Here is a 24,575-nt window from a genome sequence, read left to right as displayed (position 1 = left end):
GAAACTAACCGGAATCTATGTCGGGACAGTTTACAGAGTCTTGTCGGACCCATAAAGGAGCTAACCGGAATCAATGTCGGGACAGTTTACAGAGTCTTGTCGGACCCTTGAAAAAATCGCACCCTCAAAAGGTGTGCCCAATTTTGTCAAAAGGCGTGCCATCAAAAGGCGTGCCCAATTCATCAAAAGGTGTGCCGGACATGATGGCGAGGCACGTGGGCGCCTTGGCTTGCGTGCCCGTTTGTCGGCTGGTGGCAAGAGGCGCGCGATTCGCGTGGCTGCCTCGGCTATTTAACCATGACAGAGCCTGAGGCCGAGGCAGAAGCAAAAAAACTGCGAAATCCTCTGTAAATCTCTTCGTTGTGCTGAGAGAGAGAGGCTGTAACACTGTTGTGCTGAGAGAGAAACTCTGTAATACGCTGTAACACTCTGTTGCCCAGAAAAAATGGCCTCGTCCTCGTCTTCCCGTGGACTGCTCACCCTCTTTCCCGACCTCAACGAGTCAACAGGAGAGAGAACTGGTGCGGTGGCACTGGAACCTCAACCAAGTGCCCCGGAGTTTGCTCCGTTGAATTTTCCGATGCGGTCGGTGGAGCAAAAAATGGCGGTGCTGTCAGATGTGGAGGCCAATCAGTATACTCTGAAGGCATGTGTGGAAAGCATGACGGCGGTCACAAATTTGTCGAACCGGCTGCAGAGTAGGACAAATGAGGTGCAGCATGTAAACTCCCAGCTGGCTCTGCTCCAACGCATGTATAAGGATGCGCGAGCAGAGATAAGCGTGCTAAGGGCCGAAAACAAGGAGCTGAAGCGGAAGGCCACCGTGATGTTCCGATTTGGAGGGCCGCCATATGCGGCAGTGGAGGAGTATGGGGGAGTGATCATGCCCAGTGGAGTGGGAAACACGGAGGCAACACCGGCAAGGACTGCCCAGGACGGAGGCAAAAAGAAGAGACCTGCAGTAGAGTAGAGGAGAAAAAGTCCGCCTGTGGATGAGGTTTTTTTTTTTTTTTTTTTTTTTTTTTTTTTTTTTATGTAAAATGGTGATCGGAGTTGATCCTGATATGAATAAAATGAGTGTATTGGGCAAGTTCGTCGTCTGCCAAGTGTTTTTTTTTTTTTTTTTTTTTTTTTTTTTTTTTAAATAATAATAATAATAAGAATAATAATAATAAGAGGGGACAAGCCCACATGGGTGGAACCAGCAGAGGGGTGTGATGGTATGATTGATTATGTTAATATATATATATATATATATATAATAAAAGAAAAGAAAAGATGGGTATAACGAAAGTGGGTGGATTAAAAAACAGACCAGAGAGAGAGGGAGTGGGTTGGAAAACTATATGGTGGTTGGGAGCAAAACCGTGGGCTTGAGTGTGGAAAAATAAGAGAGAGAAATATTAAAAAAAAATTGTGGTGGGATACCATGTGCTTCAGAGTTATCTTCTTTTTGCTGACTTGAACTTGTTTTTTCGCCATGAGAATTGCCTTCACTATTGCTCTCCAAATTCATCTGATTAGCATGCCCAGATGCCTTCTGAGAATCCTCAGACAGTGCTGCCAAGGATGCATGGGCACAGGCTGCAGCAACTCTAGGTCCGATGGCAGAGGCTAAAAAGGCAACCAGAGCCATAACTGGATTAGCAGAATTTGCAAAAGGACTACTCTCAGTATCAGGGTCAGGTCCTGCTGAATCTCCATTTGAATTTGGAAGTGATCTTCTAGAATCACCTTTGTTTGACAAATTCGAGGAGAGGGACACAATTGGAACTTCAATATTTTCCAGTTGGCCATCCTGCATTGGAAGACGGACAAAATGAAGGATGCATTGCGCTTTTGACTTGGTACCAACATACTCCGCTATTTCATTCCAATTATCATTGTAGATTTCCACTGCTTCAAGCAGCAGTAAGGTTTCCTGATCTGTCCAACTTTCCCCATCCAGGTCACCATAATCTTTTGTAGAATCAACCCTTATAAAGTCCATGCTTGAGTGACCAATAACATATCTTCCATCATGGAAGCAATCCAAGCATAGTAGTATATCAACCTCCTTCTGTGATTGATAATAGACAATGGGCAGGGGACGAATCAGTTTGTTGAGGAAGGAGAGAGAGAATTAGAAATTTTGGGTTTGTCCGGCGGACGGCCAAGGCGAGGCTGCCGTCCGCCGGTGAAGCGAAATCACTAAATTCTCAACCTTGCTCTGATACCATGTAAAAATTTATGTATTATTGATTGATGCTTTGATGTATTACAAGATTCCTATACAATCTATATATAGAAGAAAATGTGGTAGTAGGTGTAGTGGAGGTGATAGTGGGTTAGGTGAAGTGGAGTGTGTAGTGGAGTAGGTGAAGGTAAAGATGGGAATATAGAAGAAAATGTGGTAGTAGGTGTAGTGGAGGTGATAGTGGGTTAGGTGAAGTGGAGTGTGTAGTGGAGTAGGTGAAGGTAAAGATGGGAAATTCTAACATAGGGTGAGCCACAGCCCAGTAGAAATACACTAAACCAACCATGGACAATGACTAAAATATTAGCAATTGATAGATGGTCAACACTGATACATGCATATAAATTACATATTTATGTCATACAACTTATGAGTCTAAGTTACCTTTCATTTTCCCTTTTTCAACAGATAAGCATGCTAGCTCTATCATCATTTCCACAGATATGTATAAAAACTATATCTCACATTCAGATAAGCATAAAAGCTATATCCACATTCTCAACAGATATGTATAACAACAATATCCCACATTCACAGATAAGCATATAAGCTGTATCCACACTTCACAAAGATAAGCATATAAGCTCTATCTTCACTTCTCTAGACAAGCATATGAGCTGTGTCTACGGAGTTCATCCCCTATCTCCTCTCAACACTATCCGGTTTAGAGGTACATCCCCTATCTTCCCCTAAACCGCGGAGTACATCCCCTATCTCCTCCTCTACACATAACGTATATAAACACATTGGTTCTATATACAATCACACAATACATACAATTAATGTATTCTATCAACAGTCAAGTTCCATGACACATTTCATTGATTAGTTTTAGTTTACCTAATCATCATGCATTGTCTACAACAATCACGACTATCCTCCACCGATAGCCCAAAGCAGTTATTTCTAAACAGAAAATAAATGCACAATGGATATTCAATCAACATTTCATTTCTTCATTCTTCTCAATTAATTATCCCAATTAATTAAACAATGTAATCAGGTCAATTCCCATAATTAACATTTCAACCCTTAGGTCCCATTTTCATCAATGATTCAACAATCATTCCATTTTTTTCATGCCAAACATGCATCTAGGTTTATTATGAATAAAACCCCAACTTTTGTAAAATTACACAAAAGCCCCAAACTTTCACAAAATTACCAAACCAAGCCTAACATCTCAAAATACCAAAATTTAAAGACAAAACCCATAGAGAGGAGTAGGATATCCCTACCTCGAAGTTTTAGCCCAAAAGGAGATGAAGACTCCAAGATCAACTTGCTCCAAATCCAAACTTTTTCAGATTAAATCGAAGCTCTCAACGCCCTCTATCTTTTTAACAAAGGCCCTAGGCTAGATTCACACCCTAGGGAGATCAAATCTTAGAGAGAGTGCAAGTTTAGAGAGAGAGGGTGTCGGATTTAGGGTTTAATCAAAGAAAGGGACTGAAAAAGTGATGTTTAAGACGCTGCTGTACGCTGATATAAAACACGCTCGCTCGAGCGAAGACTTGGTCGCTCGAGCGACCAGACACAGAAAACTCTCGCTCGAGCCAAGAAGTTCTCGATCGAGCGAAGAAAAATCCAGACCGCTCGAGCGAAGGAAGCTCGCTCGAGCCAAGAAAGACAGCTCTCAGGTCCAGAACCAGACGCAACACAACTCTCGCTCGAGCGACAAACTCCTCGCTCGAGCGAAGGACCAAAAATCTGGGCAGCAACACTAGGCTCTCAAACACAACCAACCTGCCCAACACATCCCATAACTCAATATACAAAGTACAAAGGATGCAAACACGATAATAAACAACAACCAACATCCACGGACACATGTCCGGACCACTGTACAACAAGGGTAAACCCGGGATCGCTATAACCTCCTCCCCTTAAAGAATTTCGTCCCCGAAATTAAGCACAAGTTTTCAAAAAAAACAAGTTTTTCTCCATTTTAGACAATGTTACACTTTAACATTCAACAATTCGACCCATTACCGGTCATCCCATCCCTTTAACAAGAGACATATCACAATATGTAAACAACATATGTATTTTCAACATGCATCAACATTATGCACTATCTTTCCAATTTCAACAATATATTCAACACATATAGTGTCACATTCAACTTCCATATGAGGCAAGTCCCAAAACATACTCTCAATAACCAAAACATTTTCAATGTTTCACAACTTAAGACATATATAAAAGCTCTTAAGTTCAACAAAATGTAAAATTTAAATACAAGATTACATATCAACAAACAAGTCCGGATATTTCTCTCGGACTTCCAACTCACGTTCCCAAGTGGCTTCCTCCACTCCGTGATGTTTCCACAAGACTTTCACCAAAGGAATGGTCTTGCCACGCAGGACCTGATCCCGCCTATCCAAGACCCGAACTGGTCTCTCCTCATACGAGGCATCCTCATCTACCTCTAAATCAGTCCAATCCAACACATGTGATGGATTTGGCTCATACTTCCGAAGCATACTCACATGAAACACGTCATGCACTCCGGACAACTACGGCGGTAAGGCTAACCGATAAGCAACCTCACTAATCCTCTCAAGGATCTCAAAAGGACCAATAAACCGAGGGGATAATTTCCCACTCTTCCCAAACCTCATCAGGCCTCGCCGAGGTGATATCTTCAGAAAGACATGATCACCTACCTCAAACGCCAAAGGCCTCCTCCTACGGTCGGCATAACTCTTTTGTCGACTCTGGGCTGTAACAAGCCTTCTACGGATAAGCTCAACTTTCTCCGTCGTCTCCCTAACCAACTCCGGACCCAACAAAGGTGCATCATCCACCTCGGCCCAACACACTGGAGACCTACACGGTCGGCCATACAAGGCCTCAAACGGTGCCATACCGATGCTAGACTGAAAACTGTTGTTGTAGGCAAACTCTACCAAGGGCAAGTGCCTCTCCCACGTCCCACTGAAGTCCAGGACACAACCCCGAAGCATATCCTCGAGGATCTGAATAGTACGCTCGGACTGCCCGTCAGTCTGAGGGTGATAAGCCGTACTAAAGGTCAACTTAGTGCCCAAGGCACTCTGCAAACTCTGCCACAACCTAGCAGTAAAACGAGGATCTCTATCTGAGACGATCGTCACTGGGACCCCGTGCAATCTCACTACGTCCCGAATATACAACTCGGCAAGATGATCTACCGAATCTCTCACGCGCATAGGAATAAAGTGCGCCGACTTAGTCAACCGGTCTACAACCACCCAAATAGCATCACTACCCCGTTGAGTCCTCGGAAGACCTACAACGAAGTCCATAGTGACATGCTCCCACTTCCACTCGGCAATAGGCAAGGGTTGCAACAAACCCGCTGGCCTCTGATGCTCGGCCTTCACTTGCTGGCAAGTAAGACACTTCGATACGAAAACAGCCACATCTCTCTTCATACCCCGCCACCAAAACTGGCGACCCAAATCCTGATACATCTTAGTACCTCCTGGATGCACCGCAAGGCGCGAATGATGAAACTCTCGGAGTACTTCCTCACGGCAAGACTCCGGTACAAACAAACGGTCTCGGTATCTCACACTCAGGTCGGGATACACCGTCAAGCCCTTCTCAACTTTCCCACTGGAGATCTTCTCTCGGAGGGATTCTATCTCAAGGTCACCTCTCTGTGCCTCTAATACTCTAGTCACAAGTGTAGGTTGCGCAACAACAGAAAACAAGGCCGCAGCCTCAACAGATTCGCCCAGTAGCAAGTCAAACTCACCAAGTGCTCCCATCATCTCCCATTCCCGGATGGCTACACTAGCAACATCACCAATGGTTTTCCTACTAAGGGCATCGGCCACAACATTGGCTTTTCCCGGATGATAGTGCAACTCAAAATCATAATCCTCGATGAATTCCATCCATCTCCTCTGCCTCAAATTCAAGTCTCTCTGTGTAAACAGATACTTCAAACTCTTATGATCCGAGAATACCTCGAACCTCTCACCATAAAGGTAGTGCCTCCAGATTTTCAAGGCAAAAATCACTGCTGCTAACTCTAGGTCGTGTGTGGGGTAATTCTTCTCGTGTATTTTCAACTGACGTGAGCCATAAGCTACCACTTTCCCCTCTTGCATCAACACACAACCCAAACCCTCTCGTGAGGCATCACAATAAACCGCATAACCCAACCCTCTCTCCGGAATAATCAACACCGGAACGGTGGTCAATCTAACTTTCAATTCTTGGAACGACTTTTCACAAGTCTCACTCCACACAAACTTGACTCCCTTCCGAGTCAGTCTAGTCAACGGTGACGCTAACCTGGAGAAATCTTTCACAAACTGACGGTAATACCCAGCTAATCCCAGAAAACTGCGGATCTCAAACACACTCTTAGGCTGTGCCCAATCTTGCACTGCCTCAACCTTGGATGTATCAACAGACACCCCTTCCCCGGATACCACGTGGCCTAAGAATTTGACTTCCCTCAGCCAGAACTCACACTTCCCAAACTTGGCATACAGCCTATGGGCTCTAAGCAACTCAAGCACCACTCTCACGTGTGCCTCGTGCTCCTCCTCAGAAGGCGAATAGATAAGAATGTCGTCCACGAAGACGACCACAAATCGGTCTAAGAACTCCCAGAAAACCCGGTTCATCAAGTCCATAAAGACTGCCGGTGCATTGGTAAGCCCAAATGGCATCACCAGAAACTCATAATGGCCATACCGCGTACGGAATGCCGTTTTCGGAATATCCTCATCCCTGACCCTCAACTGGTGGTAACCCGATCTCAAATCTATCTTAGAGAAACAACGGGAACCCTTCAACTGGTCAAACAAATCATCTATACGGGGCATAGGATACTTATTCTTAACCGTAGCCCGATTCAACTTCCGGTAGTCAATACACAATCTCAAGGCACCATCTTTCTTTTTAACAAAGAGTGCCGGTGCTCCCCACGGTGAAACACTAGGGCGAACAAAACCCTTATCTAACAATTTCTGGAGTTGAATTTTCAACTCAACCAACTCTGCTGGAGCAAAACGGTAAGGTGCCATAGAAATCGGCGCCGTACCAGGCACTAAATCAATAGAAAACTCTATCTCTCGGTGAGGTGGCAAACTAACAAGATCTTCGGGAAAAACATCCGAATACTCACAAACCACCCTCGGCAATACATGCTGGGTCTCACCACTCTCACCACTCTCAAAGCTAGCAAGTAGATTACTAAGCTCACTTCGCCCGCGCGAATCATAACCCGGTGGCAAAACACTACCAACCCGGTCTCCCAAGAAATGGAACCACTCCCCGCTCAAGGTACATAACGTAACCCTCTGGCGGTAGCAATCAATAACAGCTCGGTATGACGATAACCAGTCCATACCCAAAATAACATCAAAACCCTTCATGGGCATGACAACAAATGGAAAAGGAAGCCTATAGTCGGCGACCTCTATATCACATCCTCTAACACCCTGTTTCAGGATCAACTCACCACCCAAAGGCGATGCCACACAAATAGGAGATGCTAACTGTGCTAACTCCAATTCCAAAACCGATGCAAATGCAGCAGATACAAAAGAATGAGATGCACCCGTGTCTATCAACACACTAGCAACCGAGTTGCAAAACAGAAAAGTACCTCTCACTACTGATGGAGCCGGTACTAAATCCTGCGCGGTAACAGCATACACGCGCCCCGTAGGCCCCTGGTCTACCTGCTCACCTCTCGGAGCAAAAGACTGCTGCACATACTGGGATGACGAAACTCCCGGATTGGCCCTCGAGGCCTGCACAGACTGAGCTGGCTGAAAACCCTGCGTCTGCCTAGAACCAGACGCTCCCGAAGTGACACTCAACTGTGGGCAAAACCTCTTCATGTGCCCAGGTTGTCCACACTGATAACAAGTCAAGAGCTGCCCCCTGCCCAAACTCTGACTCTGCGGTCTAGCTGAAGAAGCAGCTTTCTGACCCCCACCCTTCTGCGGGCAAACTGAAACCTTGTGACCCAGTTGGCTACACTTGTAACAAGTGAATTCCCCCTGACTGCCTCTCCCCGAGCCTACACTCGGCACTGGAAAGGTCGATCTAGAGACTGCACCCTGAGACTGCTGAGGGTTATAACCCTTCTGTCTCCTGCCATCACTCTGACTATCCTGGCTCCTCTTGGAGCCCCTCTGTTCTTCCTCCTCCTCCTGCATCATAATCTCCATATGAGCAGCAGCATCAACTAGGTGTCTATACTCTCGAATGTAAGACCCACCAACTCTCAACTTGAGGCCCCGCCTCAACTTCCGCTCAAACTCATAGCAACGGCGTTCCTCAGACGCCACCAGTTCCGGTGCAAACCTGGACAGACTGGTAAAAGTAGCCTCAAACTCGGCCACTGACAAGCCCTGCTGTTTAAGCCGGCTAAACTGATCCCTCAGCTTCTCCCTAGCTGCTGCAGACAAAAACCTCTCCTGAAAAGCATTTATAAACGCCTCCCAAGTACTGCCCACACGAGCCTTCTCGTACTTCCACCATTGACCCGCATCTCCCTTCAACTGGAAGGATGCCAAGGTCACTTTCAGTGCTCCGTCCTCAATGCCAAGCATCTCGAACGTCTTACTCATCTGTTCTAGCCACTCATCAGCCTTCAGTGGCTCCTTCGGATCCCCGATAAACTCATCCGGATTAGACCGGAAAAACTCCCTCTTCAAGAAAGAAGGCCCTGTCTCAGCTGCCTGATTCCCAGCTCTAAGAATACCCAAAGCTCCTGCTATCTCTCTGGCCAAGGCACCCATAGCCTGCTGACCTACTGGCTCGACCACATTGGCCTGACCAACTCCCTCCTGCACTGCCGGAATCTCACCAGGTAACGGTACTTCCTGCCTCGCAGGTCTACCACGCCTAGCACCTCTTCCTCGTCCTGACATCCTAATAAAGGCAACACAGAACGTTAGCACATTCATAAATGTGCCGAAACTAAACACTCACGTCCTAATGCCTGGACAACTGTAATTCATTCCACATAAGCACATAAACACATAAGCACTTACGAATTTCATTTCCGGATAATGATAGTCCCGAGACGTTACTAGAGTTCCGGTTAGAAACAGCATTGATCAAGTGCTTTTCCAACAAGACTCCCAGAAACTCAAGGATCCAATCAACATCCCAGAAATTAAATCCCATACTCACATAATCACATAAGCATGTTATCAATTAAGCACATAGCATATGATACTACATCTAAGTCTCTATCAAGCGAGACAAACCCATTGTGATCCTAATCACTTCCCACGTACCCAAAGTATTCGAACCCGGTACGCTCTGATACCAAGTTGTAACGCCCTCAAAATAATAACATTAAACTAACCACATTCCTTTATTCATTAGAGTTCCATTACATAAGTATTACATGTTAACATCATAACAAAATGCCCTACGGGCTTACAGCTTTCCAAGTTAACACTTGGTTACAACAAAAGAGTACTAACTCGTTTACACATTAAGCCCTTGGCTTGAAGTTACATGTAATACATCAAAAGTTAAGCGACAAAAGTATGTCCGCCTCTAGCCTCCAGCTATGTCCTTGGAGGTGGCATGCTTCCTGCACCTGAAAATGATATTCCCATATAGGGTGAGCCACAGCCCAGTAGAAATACACTAAACCAACCATGGACAATGACTAAAATATTAGCAATTGATAGATGGTCAACACTGATACATGCATATAAATTACATATTTATGTCATACAACTTATGAGTCTAAGTTACCTTTCATTTTCCCTTTTTCAACAGATAAGCATGCTAGCTCTATCATCATTTCCACAGATATGTATAAAAACTATATCTCACATTCAGATAAGCATAAAAGCTATATCCACATTCTCAACAGATATGTATAACAACAATATCCCACATTCACAGATAAGCATATAAGCTGTATCCACACTTCACAAAGATAAGCATATAAGCTCTATCTTCACTTCTCTAGACAAGCATATGAGCTGTGTCTACGGAGTTCATCCCCTATCTCCTCTCAACACTATCCGGTTTAGAGGTACATCCCCTATCTTCCCCTAAACCGCGGAGTACATCCCCTATCTCCTCCTCTACACATAACGTATATAAACACATTGGTTCTATATACAATCACACAATACATACAATTAATGTATTCTATCAACAGTCAAGTTTCATGACACATTTCATTGATTAGTTTTAGTTTACCTAATCATCATGCATTGTCTACAACAATCACGACTATCCTCCACCGATAGCCCAAAGCAGTTATTTCTAAACAGAAAATAAATGCACAATGGATATTCAATCAATATTTCATTTCTTCATTCTTCTCAATTAATTATTCCAATTAATTAAACAATGTAATCAGGTCAATTCCCATAATTAACATTTCAACCCTTAGGTCCCATTTTCATCAATGATTCAACAATCATTCCATTTTTTTCATGCCAAACATGTATCTAGGTTTATTATGAATAAAACCCCAACGTTTGTAAAATTACACAAAAGCCCCAAACTTTCACAAAATTACCGAACCAAGCCCAACATCTCAAAATACCAAAATTTAAAGACAAAACCCATAGAGAGGAGTAGGATATCCCTACCTCGAAGTTTTAGCCCAAAAGGAGATGAAGACTCCAAGATCAACTTGCTCCAAATCCAAACTTTTTCAGATTAAATCGAAGCTCTCAACGCCCTCTATCTTTTTAACAAAGGCCCTAGGCTAGATTCACACCATAGGGAGATCAAATCTTAGAGAGAGTGCAAGTTTAGAGAGAGAGAGGGTGTCGGATTTAGGGTTTAATCAAAGAAAGGGACTGAAAAAGTGATGTTTAAGACGCTGCTGTACGCTGATATAAAACACGCTCGCTCGAGCGAAGACTTGGTCGCTCGAGCGACCAGACACAGAAAACTCTCGCTCGAGCCAAGAAGTTCTCGATCGAGCGAAGAAAAATCCAGACCGCTCGAGCCAAGAAAGACAGCTCTCAGGTCCAGAACCAGACGCAACACAACTCTCGCTCGAGCGACAAACTCCTCGCTCGAGCGAAGGACCAAAAATCTGTGCAGCAACACTAGGCTCTCAAACACAACCAACCTGTAACAAACCTGCCCAACACATCCCATAACTCAATATACAAAGTACAAAGGATGCAAACACGATAATAAACAACAACCAACATCCACGGACACATGTCCGGACCACTGTACAACAAGGGTAAACCCGGGATCGCTATAAGATCAAAGCCACATGACAATGCAAGAATAAGTGATCCAAAGGCATATTAAGTTTATTTCGTGAAGTTGAGTGCATTCTTCTATTTCTTATGGATTCCCCTGCCATTCTAAACGGTTGTATTCACAGATGTACACCTAGGGTGAATGCAGTCTTATTCACATTGCTGAAGAGATCTTGGTACCAGGATGTCATGTACCCTTGTCACCTTTAAAAAAAAAGAGGCCAAATGGAAAACTTACCTTATGAGATGGAAATCTAACATTCTGTTCTGGAACGGCGATTATTTGATTCAAATGACAATCATAATGGATCTCAGCTCAATTCCTATGAACTTATGTGTTAGGTAGCCATTTCACATTGAAACATACATCACATGTGTGGAGCGTCCAACTTCTGAGGATTCTGCTGGATTACCGTCTCATGATATTTTTTAACATCCTATGAATTCAATCACTTCTCTCATTACTAAATCATCCAGACCCTTGTCCAGAAACCCTACTTTGTTTTACAAAATCCACAACCACTTGGGCAAAATGCAAACTCTGTTTTAAAGAGAGTCTTTCTAAGTGTTTTCTTTCTTTTATTTGACATTGCATCAAGAGTTCTCTGCCTTCTGACAAATAGCCTGTTAATCACCTTCCAAATTGCTAATACAAATTGACCTTGCATTGAAATTAACTTCCAGAGAGAAGTTGCTGTGGCAAGAAGGCAGAACCCAACCCACAAACGAAGGGAAAATTACAATTCTTTGTTAACCAATGACCATGACTGTTCTGCTACAAAGCTATCACCTGAAAGCATAAATGTTGACATCCAATTTTTTTGAATTGATCTGACAAGGCCTTTACATTCAAAATTTTGCTTGATATAGCTTACTTATTTGGAGCGTAATCAAAGAATATTCAAAGGTGTTGAGGAACGTCTGCATAGAATCAAGGGTTTTTTCTTGTCCATTTTATATTGCTGGTCTTTTGGGAGGGTTTTGCCTTCCATAGACACTCTTTTTGACTTTATAAATTCTGTCTTGTAAGGATCCTAAGGCTTTTTGGCATATGTATAGGAGTTGTCCATTCTGGTCTTTGGAGGTTATTATGGTGTAACCTCCTTCCCTTTTTGTATTGGGTTTTCCCTTTCATTTTTAGTTGATGAGTTTTAGTTACTTTAGCCATATATATATATATATATATATACTCTGCATACAAACATCATATTTAAGCCACAGTCCCGTAGCAACTCAATTCTATCAATCTTTAATTGTCTTTACTTATAAAATTCTTCACGTGGCTACAATTAAGGACACTAGGAACGTGACTCTACTTTTGAGGAGTCTTAAGGCTTATTTTATTTACCTGGACAATTTCCAGACGTGCTAGCTGTGTGTATATATATGTTCCTTCCTCTTCTTGCATAGGAAGTTCCAATCTGTAGTGCTGCTTCCTTGCCCTAATTTCTCCATGATGCTTGTCACTTTTATTCTCTTCTTTTTTTTCTTCTCATTTTCCAAGTGTCAACATTGAATTGAATATGGAAGAGATTTTCAATTTGTGCCCAAGATCATGCCTAGGTTTTCATGTATACATGAATGATCATGATCTCAAAGATTTGCACACCATATGATGTATCTGAGTAGTCTTACAATAATTTTATATAATAGACGTATGGGAAGAATGTTCTTCCCTAAAATCAGAATTTTTTGTGTTGCTATGTCCTAGTATTATGTGAAGTTACAATTTAAGCCACATTATGTACTCTTGTGCTTTAAAACATCTCCCTAGTTGTCATTTCTATTTCAATTTATGTTTTTGAAAATTGCTGGTAGTTGAAAGATAATAGAGGAGAGAATGTATGGTAAAAGCAGGTAGCCAGAAGACGTTTCCAGTCTAAGAAGGATGCTTCATCCTTTGGATGGGTGTATTCTGGGTCCCATAACTTCAGTGCCGCTGCTTGGGGACACCCAATTTCTAATTCACTCAGGACAAAGGCTGTTGGAGCTGTGAAGACAAATTCTGTATTGGGTTCAAGACTTCACGTCTGTAACTACGAGCTTGGTATCGTTTTCATCGTTCCACCATCAGATGCAAACGGTAGTCCCAACCATAAGAGTAGGAGTTTGGATGATATCATATTGCCATTTGTTGTGCCTGCTCCGAAATACAGACCCAGTGACACACCAGCAACAAAACAGGCTATGAGAGAAGCATTGGCTGAATGGGAGAGAGAGATGTCTCTGGAAGCAATTGCATCTGGAGAATTGATGGAAGAAGAGATCCCAGATGAAGAAGAGGAAGTATTGGAGGCAACTGATTACGTCGTGAAGGAGCGGGAAGATGAGAAAGCTTATGCTGATATACTATGGAGCCAAAGTTGATTCATCTGAGCTTCTGATTAAATTGCTTGTTGAGAGGAAAGTAATAGATAGATTGGAGGGGGTTTGATATATATACACTTGGTTTTAGGATTGTAGATTTTAGAGGTGCCATTCTTTGGGGGATTTGAAGGGTTGGTATACCAAAGGACTATTCTTTTCATTGATTTGTGATTGTATTGTGGGTTGAGTAGGTCTTTAGATTTCCATTGTTTATATACTAGTGGTATGAACTGAAATAAAGAAAGAACGATATTGCAAGAAAGTGTTGATCTGTCTTCATTTTCATGCTTGCCGTCAATTTTTATAAGCAGTGGCCTTGGAGTTTCCTATTTGAAGTTGGTTACACCAGATTGATTGGAATAAACTGTTAAAATCTTTAGTACTTGGGACCCCATGAGTTGGAGTTTTTTTATATTTCCTCTCGAGCAATGTTAGGAACATATAATGGATCACCAAATAATTTACAAAAAATGCAATAGATGGTTAGGGTTAAACCTAGTTATGATGGGCCAGCATTCAAAATAAATTTCAATTTGTCAATACACTTTTTGTGATCTATTATGTATTTCTAATATATGTTCTTAGCATTAGTGTTTCTTATTTGAGCAACAAAAGTCATTTCATTATTTGTTTCACTCCCTATTCATTCTTTCTTCCATATACCTCTTAAGTTTTGAAAATAACGGGATTTCAGGCAAGTAATTTAGGGCTCTCATTGAGCTGGTGTTAAGCTTAAAATCCTGTTAATTTGAGAATATTTTTGTCATTTCATTGTAATTTTTAACATGGTCATGGCCCAAGTTAACATATAAGAGCTTTTTGTATATTAATAATTAAAGTAAGAGAGATCTGTATGTATTGCTAGTTAGGAAAAAAAAACAAGATAACGTAAGTCCAAAACTAAAAATGAGATTCGCATATTTGTTAGATATTTTTAAGGGAAATTTGTATAATTAATTCAAACAATAATTGAAAGAAACATAAAATAATTGTCATCACAATGACCAATTAATTTGACTTGCCGAAGTTTTGCTACAATCATCGCTTAGACTTGTTATATATTAAATTCAATATAATAATTTCGTTTAAGAAAAAGGCATTTAAATTCACAATATTAAGTATTTTTTTATTTGATTAATTTCACAATGATATATATATATATATATATGCATTTGCCAATCGGTGAGAGAATAATTACAAATATACGGAACATTATATTTAAGGAGCATTTATTCATAAATTTCTCTTCACTTACTTGTATTTCACTTAGACTAAATTATTTTCTTTTATTCCAATAAATCTTATGGGTGACATAGTTACTAAAATATTCCTAATAATAATAATAGAGTGAAGTGCGCATTAATGTTCACATTGACAGTGTGAATGTTCCGTAATGTGAACATTCACAAGTCAAATTTATTTATTTATTTATATTTTATAAAATTATATATTGAAGTGAGATTTTATTTGATAAATCTCGTTAACTAGGTTTTAAAAATATAAATCTCATAAGAAAAAGTATTTACAAAAAAAATATGAATTTTTAAAATTTAATAGATATAAAGTATAAAATAGTTCAAAATAATGCATACCAAGTTGCTAAGGATTGAAGAAATATTTGTAAAAATAAAATTATCTATAAAATACATTAAATATAATAATTAGAATTTGATAGATCAAATATTCAAATAATAAGATTTATTATAATATATGTTATAGGCTAATTGAGATACAAGTATTTTAAAGAGGAATTCTTAATAAATTCTTCTATATTTAACTGATTAACTGACCAATTAAAGTCCAATAATACTTGGGTGGCTAAGTCCAACCATCACAACAACAAACAGTCCAACTCGCATTATAGAAGAGAAATCAAGTTCAATAATACTTGAGTAACCCCGGGCCTGGTCCCAAATGCAGTGATGATATTTTAAAATATCTTTTTTTCTATCAAAAGAAAAAGAAAAAAAAAAAATATTTGAGTTATCTTGTCCAACCACTAAACAACAAACAGTCCAACTCTCATTATAGAATATTAAATTGGGTTTAACTTCGTGTAATGTTAGGGATTATAAATAATTTATTAAATATTTTCTTAAACCGCTCACATGGGTGTAGGACCTAGATTTTTGTATAGCATTACCATTGAGAGAGGTTTGGTAGATTATTTAGGATCCCTAACATTACTCTATTCATCCAATGTTGTTGTTTGGTTTCACTTTTCAGGATTCTCTTTTTAAAAAATTAATTTTTTTTGTTTTTTTGTAATTTTTTTTTTGTTTTCGTTAATTTTTTTAATATTTTAAGTAATTTTCTTAATTTTTAAATACACCTAATATAAATATACTTAAAAAGTATAATATTTGTAAAAAAATCTTTTAAAAATTTACTAAATATCAAAAATATAAAAATTTAATACATTTTCGTATTCTTATGTATTTATTAATTTTTTAAAATATTTTATTTTTTAAATGCATGTAAATATGGTACATCTTAAAAAATAAAAAAATTATTTAAAATTAAAAAAATATTCATTAAAAATAAAAAACTTGAAAAATCAAAAAATTTAATTTTTAAAAAATTAAATCCAAAAGATTGAAATCAAACCCAACATTTTCAGCCACCTACCTGCACCTTCCCTCATGTGATCCCCCTCCCGCGCTCAACGCCTCTCTGCTCTGCCTCCCTTTCCTTTCCACACCAACCATGACCACCGACCTCCCACTCCCCTTTCTCCGCCACCAACACTAAACCCAAAACCACCATCAAACCTACCACACAAATCATCACCACCAAAATCACAAGGTTAGAAAAAGATAAAAACTAGAATAATGGAAGATTTGGATCTCAATAAAAATGCGTTTTATCAGTAAAAGGGAATTATATCAATAGGCCATAAATATTACAAATTCTGATCTAATTCAAACAATATGGGCTCAAATTCAAAACCCAATTTGACATCTTTAAAACCTGTTATGGTAGTTGATTTTTTATTTTTGTTTTTCCAGGTTTTTGGGGATTCTCATGATCTAGGTATTAGGGAAAATATATGAGAATAAAAATTAATTGGGAAAAATTAAATCAAAGCAATACAAGAATTTTTACATGGTTCTCTCAATGTGAGTTATGTCTACGGGATCGAAATCCGATTCCACTATCAACCAAAAAGTTTCCAAACAATTAAAAACGAGACACAAATGGTCTCATAAAACTATCCTTAGGTGAATTTTAAATAATCACAAATAAATAAGAGGAAAGACCTCACCAAATAGATGAACAAAAATCTTCAAAACCAAAATTGTAGAAAACCTAAAATAATAGACTCAAATCAATCCACACGCTGCTGCTAAATCCAAAAAATTTATTTCACCAAGCTTTGAATTCACCAATTGATTAGGCCACCAAGTACAATATCGAATCTGCAGCTTACACCCAAAACAAATACCCACCGAAACTGTTAAAGCAGCCGCACACTCTTTTTGGTGAAAACCAATATCACTATCAATATATATATATATATATATATTGTGAATCTAGGATTTTTTTTATCAAACCCTTAGTTGTTACCAAACTGAATTAGATCTCCACAAATTAGATATAATATATAAAATATATTATACCAAAACCAAACCAAATTAAAATTCTTTTTCCAAAACCAATTGGGTCTCAAACTCCAATAAGGAGATATACCCCAACAATTCTCCCCCTATCGACTTAGTTGGAGACATCAACCATACCTGCCAAAGTTCGACACTTTAAATGTTTGTCCCTCGACAAAGTCTTAGTCAGCATATTCGAAATATTATCATCTGTGTGAACCTTTTCGAATTACAACAATTTCGAATCTAACACATCACGAATCCAATGGTACCTCACATCAATATGTTTCGATCTCAAATGAAAAGTAAAATTTTTACTCAAGTGAATAGCATTTTGACTATCACAATAAAGCACGTACTTTTTTTGCTTCAAACCCAACTCTTGTAAAAATTTCTTCAACCATAACTCTTCTTTGCAAGCTTCTGTAATGGCAATAAATTCAACTTTTGTAATGGCAATAAATTCAGTTTCGGTAGTTGAGAGAGCAACACATTTTTGTAATTTAGATTGTCATGCCACAACTCCCCCTGCAAAAGTCATCAAATACCCCGAAGTAGATTTCTTAGAATCAACATCACCAGCCATGTCAGAATCTGTGAATCCATCAAGCATCGGCTTACCATCCCCAAAACACAAACACACCTTCGAAGTCCCTCGAAGATAACTTAAAATCCATTTTACCGCTGCCCAATGTTCTTTACCCGGATTAGAGAGAAAACGACTCACCACACCAACGACGTGAGCAATATCCGGCCTTGTACAAACCATGGTGTATATCAAAGAACCAACTGCTGAAGCATAAAGAACTTTCAACATCTCTTCTTTGTCTTTGTCACTTGTAGGACATTGATTCGAACTAAGCTTGAAGTGACCTGCAAGTGGACAACCAACCGGCTTTGCTTTATTCATGTTGAACCTCTCAAGAACTTTCTCAATGTAGCTTTCTTGAGACAACCAAATCAGTCCCTTTTTGCGAACACGAACAATTTTCATAAAAAGTATTTGCTTTGCCGGTCCCAAATCTTTCATAGCAAAAGATTTACTCAACTCTAATTTTAATTTGTTAATCATGGTAGAATCTTGACCCACAATTAACATGTCATCAACATAAAGTAAAAGAATAATAAATTTACCATCTGGGAAATTTTTCACAAACACACAATGGTCCGAAGTGATTTTGGAAAACCATTATTCATCATGAAAGAGTCAAATTTTTTTGTACCATTGCCGCAGAGCTTGTTTGAGACCATACAAATTTTTCTTCAATTTGCAAATAAATTTCTCTTTCCCTTTTTCCACAAAACCTTATGGTTGCTTCATGTAAATTTCTTCTTCAAGATTACCATGAAGAATGCGGTTTTCACATCAAGTTGTTCAATTTCAAGGTTCATACTTGCGGCCATGCCAAGTACAACCCGAATAGAAGATATCTTCACAACCGGCGAGAAAATCTCATCAAAGTCAATACCTTTCTTTTGCCCAAAACCTTTCACAACAAAACGTGCCTTGTACCTCAAATTCTTGCCATCATTCTTCAATTTGAAGATCCACTTATTTTTTAGAATTTTTCTCCCCTTAGGCAACTTCACTAAATCATAAGTGTGATTTTCAACTAAGGAATTCATCTCTTCTTCCATTGCCATTTTCCAATAATCTTTCTTTGCATGCTCAATTGCTTCTTGGTAGCTCTCAAGCTCCATTGATCAGAAATCAATACAAATTCATTGGGAGGATACTTTCTTGAAGGTTGTTGGTCGCTTGTAGATTTTCTCAACTCAAGTTGTGGTGGCGGTTCGTGAGTTGGATGCTCTTCCTCAATTTCTGACTCAACTTCATTAGGATTAGCATCATCCTCCACATCTTCAATAGGTGGCTGCACATCTCCCTCATTTTCATCATCAACTGAAGATGAAAGAGATGGATCCATGTCAATGAGATCACTAGTTTTTGGTTCCGGTTGATTACCTTTGCCAAAGTCTTCAATTGTTTGGTCTTCAAGAAACACAACATCACGGCTTCGAATAACTTTCTTGTCGACCGGATCCCACAATCTATAACCAAACTCATTACGTCCATAGCCAAGAAAAATACGTTGTCTTGACTTACTATCAAGCTTGGATCTCTCATCCTTTGGAATGTGAACAAAAGCTCGGCAACCAAACACTCTCAAGTGCTTATAAGACACATCTTTGCCGGTCTAAACTCTTTCAGGAACATCACCATTCAAAGGATAGAAAGGAGACAAATTGGTCACGTCAAGTGCTGTCATCATTGCCTCACCCCAAAAGGATCTTGGAAATTTAGCTTGTGAAAGCAAACACCTTGTTCTTCCCATAATGGTGCGGTTCATCCTCTCGGCAACGCCATTTTGTTAAGGAGTCTTCTTAACTGTCTTTTGGTGCCAAATGCCTTGGCTGCGACAATACTCATCAAATGGCCCAATGTATTTACCACCATTGTCTGATTGGATGCACTTCAATTTCTGCCCTGTTTCTCTTTTAACCATGGCCTGAAAATGCTTAAATACTTCCAGAACTTGATCTTTAGTTTTTAGTAGAAAAGCCCAAACTTTCCTTGAATAATCATCAATGAAAGTAACAAAATAAAGTGCACCACTATGTGTTCTAACTTTTAAAGGACCACAAACATCCTAATGAATCAACTCCAAAACATTTTCTTTTCTAGAAGCAACATTTTTATGAAAAGAAACTCTATGTTGTTTACCCGCCAAACAATGAACACAAGTTTTGAGATGTGTACCTTTCAAACCGAGTAGAAGCTCTTTCTTGAACAAAACTTGTAGCCCCTTTTCACTCATATGGCCAGGCTGCTTGTGCTATAATTCGGTAGAAGTATCATTTTCAAGTGCATTGACAACACCTTTACAAATTTTTCCTTGCATCGAATAAAGTGTATGAGTCTTCTTGCACTTAGCCACCATCAAAGAACCCTTTGTGAGCTTTCATATTCCATCATCAAATTTGTTGTTGAAGCCTTCATTATCTAGCTTCCAAGTAGAGATCAAATTGAGGCGAATGTCAGGAACATGCCTCACATCTTTAAGCAACAACTTGCAGCCCAAATTTGTTTCCAAGCAAACATCACCCATGCCAATAATCTTGGACAAACCTTCATTACCCATTCGAACAGAACCATAATCTCCTTTGGTGTAGGTAGTGAAGAAATCAACTCGAGAAGTCACATGAAAAGAAGCATTAGAATCAATCACCCAATTGCTCTCTTGGCCTACAAAATTGATACAATCATCTTCACAAACGACCATGAGATCATCGGTAGTAACTGCCGTTGTGTCTTCTTGCTTCTTATCCATACTTTTGTCACGCCTTTTCTCCTTGTTCTTGAGCTTTCGGCATTCTCGCTTCATGTGCCCTTTCTCATGGCAATAATAGCACTTAATGTCTTTCTTTGAAAAAGAACCATCTCTTGATTTGTTACGGCTTTGATCACGACCATGATGAGTCTTACTCCTCCCCCTTGTTTCGCTTCGGCCTCTCACAATAAATGCTTTTGAATGAGAGGAACCTGCTGATTTTCTTCTAGTTTCTTCATTTAATAAGCTACTAGTGACTTGGCCTATTGTGACAACTCCATCGGGCACCGAATTACTAACTGTCACAACCAAAGTCTCCCAACTTTCGGGTAAGGAACTAAGTAGCATCAAAGCCTATAACTCATCATCAAAAATAATTTTTATAGAAGCAAGTTGGTTAACAATACTCTTTATTTCATTTAAATGTTCTAGAATGGGACTGCCATCTTTATATTTTAAATTAACCAACTTACGAAATAGAAAGGCTTTATTTGTGGCTGATTTTCTATCATAAAGACTCTTTAATTTTTTTCATAAATCATGTGTTGAAGTTTCAGTGGCAACATGATGAAACACACTATTATCAATCCATTGACGGATAACACCAACGGCTTTTCAATTAAGCCTATTCCATTCATCATCTTTCATACTCTCGGGTTTGCCACTATCACCCTCAATAGGTCCATACAAATCTTTACAAAATAATAGGTCCTCCATTTTAGTTTTCCAAGTTACCCAATTGCATCCATTGAAGCTAGACATACGACCCACATTCCCTTCCATTGATTTACACAAATAATTAAACCCAAATAAACCGTAAGCTCTGATACCAGTTGTTAGGGAAAATATATGATTCCCCACAAGTAAATCAACTAATGGGAATAAACTAATGCGGAAAAATTAAATCAAAGCAACACAAAAATTTTTACGTGGTTCCCTCAATGTAAGGTATGTCCATGTGATCGAAATCCAATTCCACTATCAACCAAAAAGTTTCCCAACGATTACAAACGAGACACAAATGGTCTCACAAAACCACCCTTAGGTGAATTCCAAATAGTCATAAATAAACAAGAGGAAAGACCTCACCAAATTGATGAACAAAAATCTTCGAAACCAGAATTGTAGAAGACCTAAAATAATAGACCCAAATCAATCCTCACGCTGCCGCTAAATCCAAAAAATTTATTTCACCAAGCTTTGAATTCACCAATTGATTAGGCCACCAAGCATAATATCAAATCTGTAGTTTACAACCAAAACAAATACCCACCGAAACTGTTAAAGCAGCCGCACACTCTTTTTGGTGAAAACCAATATCACTATCAATATATATATATATATATATATATATATATTGTGAATCTAGGATTTTTTTTATCAAACCCTTAGTTATTACCAAACTGAATTAGGTCTCCACAAATTAGATATAATATATAAAATATATTATACCAAAACCAAACCAAATTAAAATTCTTTTTCCAAAATCAATTGGGTCTTAAACTCCAATAAGGAGATATACCCCAACACTAGATTTTGGAGGAGCCAAGTAGAAGAGGTCAACAGTCATGGAGGTGGTGGTCGGTGGTGCTGGGTGGGTGGAGGTGGTAGTAATTGGCGGTTGTTTGTTCATTTTTATGAATAGACGAGGGAATTTATGTTTAAGTTACAGCTTTTTATGCTAAGTTCGTAAAAATTTATGAAATTTTGTGTAGAGTTGTATACGGTGCATTGCATAGCGGAGCATTTTCTGTAATGGATTTGGCTTCTCTCAATAAGAGAGCATTTGAATTTGGTAGGTTTATTTTGAGAACAATGTAGAATTCGTTGACCATAATATTTGTACAAAAATTAAAGTGATTGGATATTGATAGTTATATGTTTGAATTAAATTTGAATAAAGAAAAATGGATGGTTATTCTTAAAATTATATTTGTCGTCCATTTTTTTAAAACAAATATTATTCAAACATATAACTACCATTGTCTAATTACCTTGAGTTTTTGCATGAATATTTTTCTCAATAAGTCTTAAAATGTGAATAATTCGGTTTACTAAAATCGATTTCAAAATAGGCCTACTAAATTTAAATGCTCTCTTAAGTTGAGATGATAACTTAAAAAAGCCAAATCCTTTTGTAATTATGATTTGTTACATATATAATTTCCCTTGATCTAATTGTTTTATAATAAAAAATACTCATGATATTACGTTTTTTTTATTTTATTCAATTAATCTCACAATGACCAATTTGAGACTTTGGGTGATTATTGTGTGAGGGCACAGTAGTCACGACTGTGCCTTTAATGGGATCCACTCTGTATCCCAACTTGATAATTCTAATTGTTCACTTTTCAAAGTCTATCGAGTAGTACATTCTTTTAAAAAATCAAGTTAATTGGACATCAGTATCCTTTTGATTAAGACACATTTGTATCTAAAAAAAAATAAACGACAAGTATGATTTTGAGTGTTAACCTGAATGCAAAACATGATTTGATCAAAAGATTGTTGATATGTGATTAAATTACTTTTTTGCAAATGAACTTTAAAAAATGAACAATTTGAATTATCAAGATAAGATCTTAGATGAATCCCACCAGAAGAACATCAATGACAATTGTATAGCAACCATTCCATTCCCTCAAATTTTTACATCGCAAACTTTTGCTACAATCATAATTTAGACTAGTTATATTTATAATTCATTCTAATCACTTCATAATAAGAAAGTTTTTAAAACTCATTATATTATTTATTTCTTTATTCGACTAATCTCACGGCACGAGACAAACATGACCTCAAATTCTTTTAATTCCTCCGCTACTAGTGACATTTCAAAGAAAAAGCAAGGTTGCAACTTGCAGGCAAAGTCTTGGTGCAACTGTGATGTGATCTAATCAAATAATTTTTTTTCTTTTCCTGAGCAAATCGATCTTGGTTTCTCTTCTTTCACTCTAAGATTTAAACAGACCTAAAATACTAATTTTATTTTAAATTTTAGGGTAAATTATAAATAAATTTTATGAGATTTGTTTAAAATACGAATTGCCTTTGTAGTTTAAAAAATTATAAACACTTTCTTGTTGAAATTTTTTATTTAACAAAATAAACAAAAAAAAAAAAAATTCTAACTACTCTTTTATACAATAATAGAATTACTTGAATTTTTAATTGAAACAAATGTTTAATATCATTAAAACTATTAATTGACTTGATAATTTATTAATAAAAATGGCCATTTATTATGAATTAGAAGTTTCAAAGGACGAGATGTAATTTTCAGAATCATATAAAATAATTCGTATTTTAAGTAAATTTCAAAGAATATATTCGTAATTTATCTTAAATTTTTTTTTAAAAAGAAAAAATATATATATTGAATGGTAGTTTCCTTGTCCGATCATCTTGAAAGCTTTATTTCGGTGGGTAGAAATGAGACAAATTCACAACAACTACTTTGCAAATTTAATGATGTTTTTTAAAAAATTTATAACTATAATAATGTATCTTTTATTATAATTTATATACAATATTTTTGCTATGAATAAAATAATTTTAATTTAGCGATCAATTTTAAATATAAAATTTAATTGCCAACCCTCCTCCCCCTCTTTCTAATTCCTGACTGACTACTTTGTTGCAACTTGTAGGCAAAATCTTGGTGCAACTGTGATGTGATCTCATCAAATAAATTTTATTTATTTATTTATGAGATTTGTTTAAAATATAAATTGTTTTTATAGTTTGGAAAATTATAAACATCTTCTTGTTTGAATTTTTTATTTATCAAAATAAATAAAAATAAAATAAAATT

At 38.1% G+C, this 24,575-nt stretch overlaps 2 protein-coding genes across 7 annotated transcripts in view; one reads left to right on the top strand and one right to left on the bottom strand.

Moving 5' to 3' along the window:
• LOC114299473 (forkhead-associated domain-containing protein / FHA domain-containing protein) overlaps positions 1 to 24,575 on the top strand; it is a 68,963-nt gene that overhangs the window by 21,941 nt on the left and 22,447 nt on the right. For 5 of the 6 annotated variants that reach the window (XR_014356915.1, XM_082909519.1, XM_082909520.1 and 2 more), the window contains one exon: positions 13,318 to 14,089. The exons of the other annotated variant lie outside the window; for it this stretch is intronic. Coding sequence is in view for 4 of the 5 variants with exons in the window: in XM_082909519.1 (XP_082765645.1) it covers positions 13,318 to 13,827 (510 nt within the window). In the remaining variant the exon portion in view is untranslated. Of the gene's footprint in view, positions 1 to 13,317; positions 14,090 to 24,575 lie in introns of those variants that run through there. 6 annotated transcript variants of the gene reach the window in all.
• Positions 1,270 to 2,478, bottom strand: LOC145813695 (SWI/SNF complex subunit SWI3C-like). The gene is made up of 2 exons (XM_082909522.1): positions 1,735 to 2,478; positions 1,270 to 1,689 (listed from the first exon to the last, which is right to left on the bottom strand). The coding sequence occupies exons 1-2, from the start codon at positions 1,988 to 1,990 to the stop codon at positions 1,343 to 1,345; spliced, it is 603 nt and encodes a 200-aa protein (XP_082765648.1). The 5' UTR covers positions 1,991 to 2,478; the 3' UTR covers positions 1,270 to 1,342.

This window comes from Camellia sinensis, chromosome 15 (genome assembly GCF_055761805.1).
Source record: "Camellia sinensis isolate YWXY chromosome 15, ASM5576180v1, whole genome shotgun sequence".
Classification (NCBI taxonomy): domain Eukaryota; kingdom Viridiplantae; phylum Streptophyta; class Magnoliopsida; order Ericales; family Theaceae; genus Camellia; species Camellia sinensis.
Note: the sequence above shows the minus strand (reverse complement) of the source record. Positions and strands in the feature narration are given on the sequence as shown.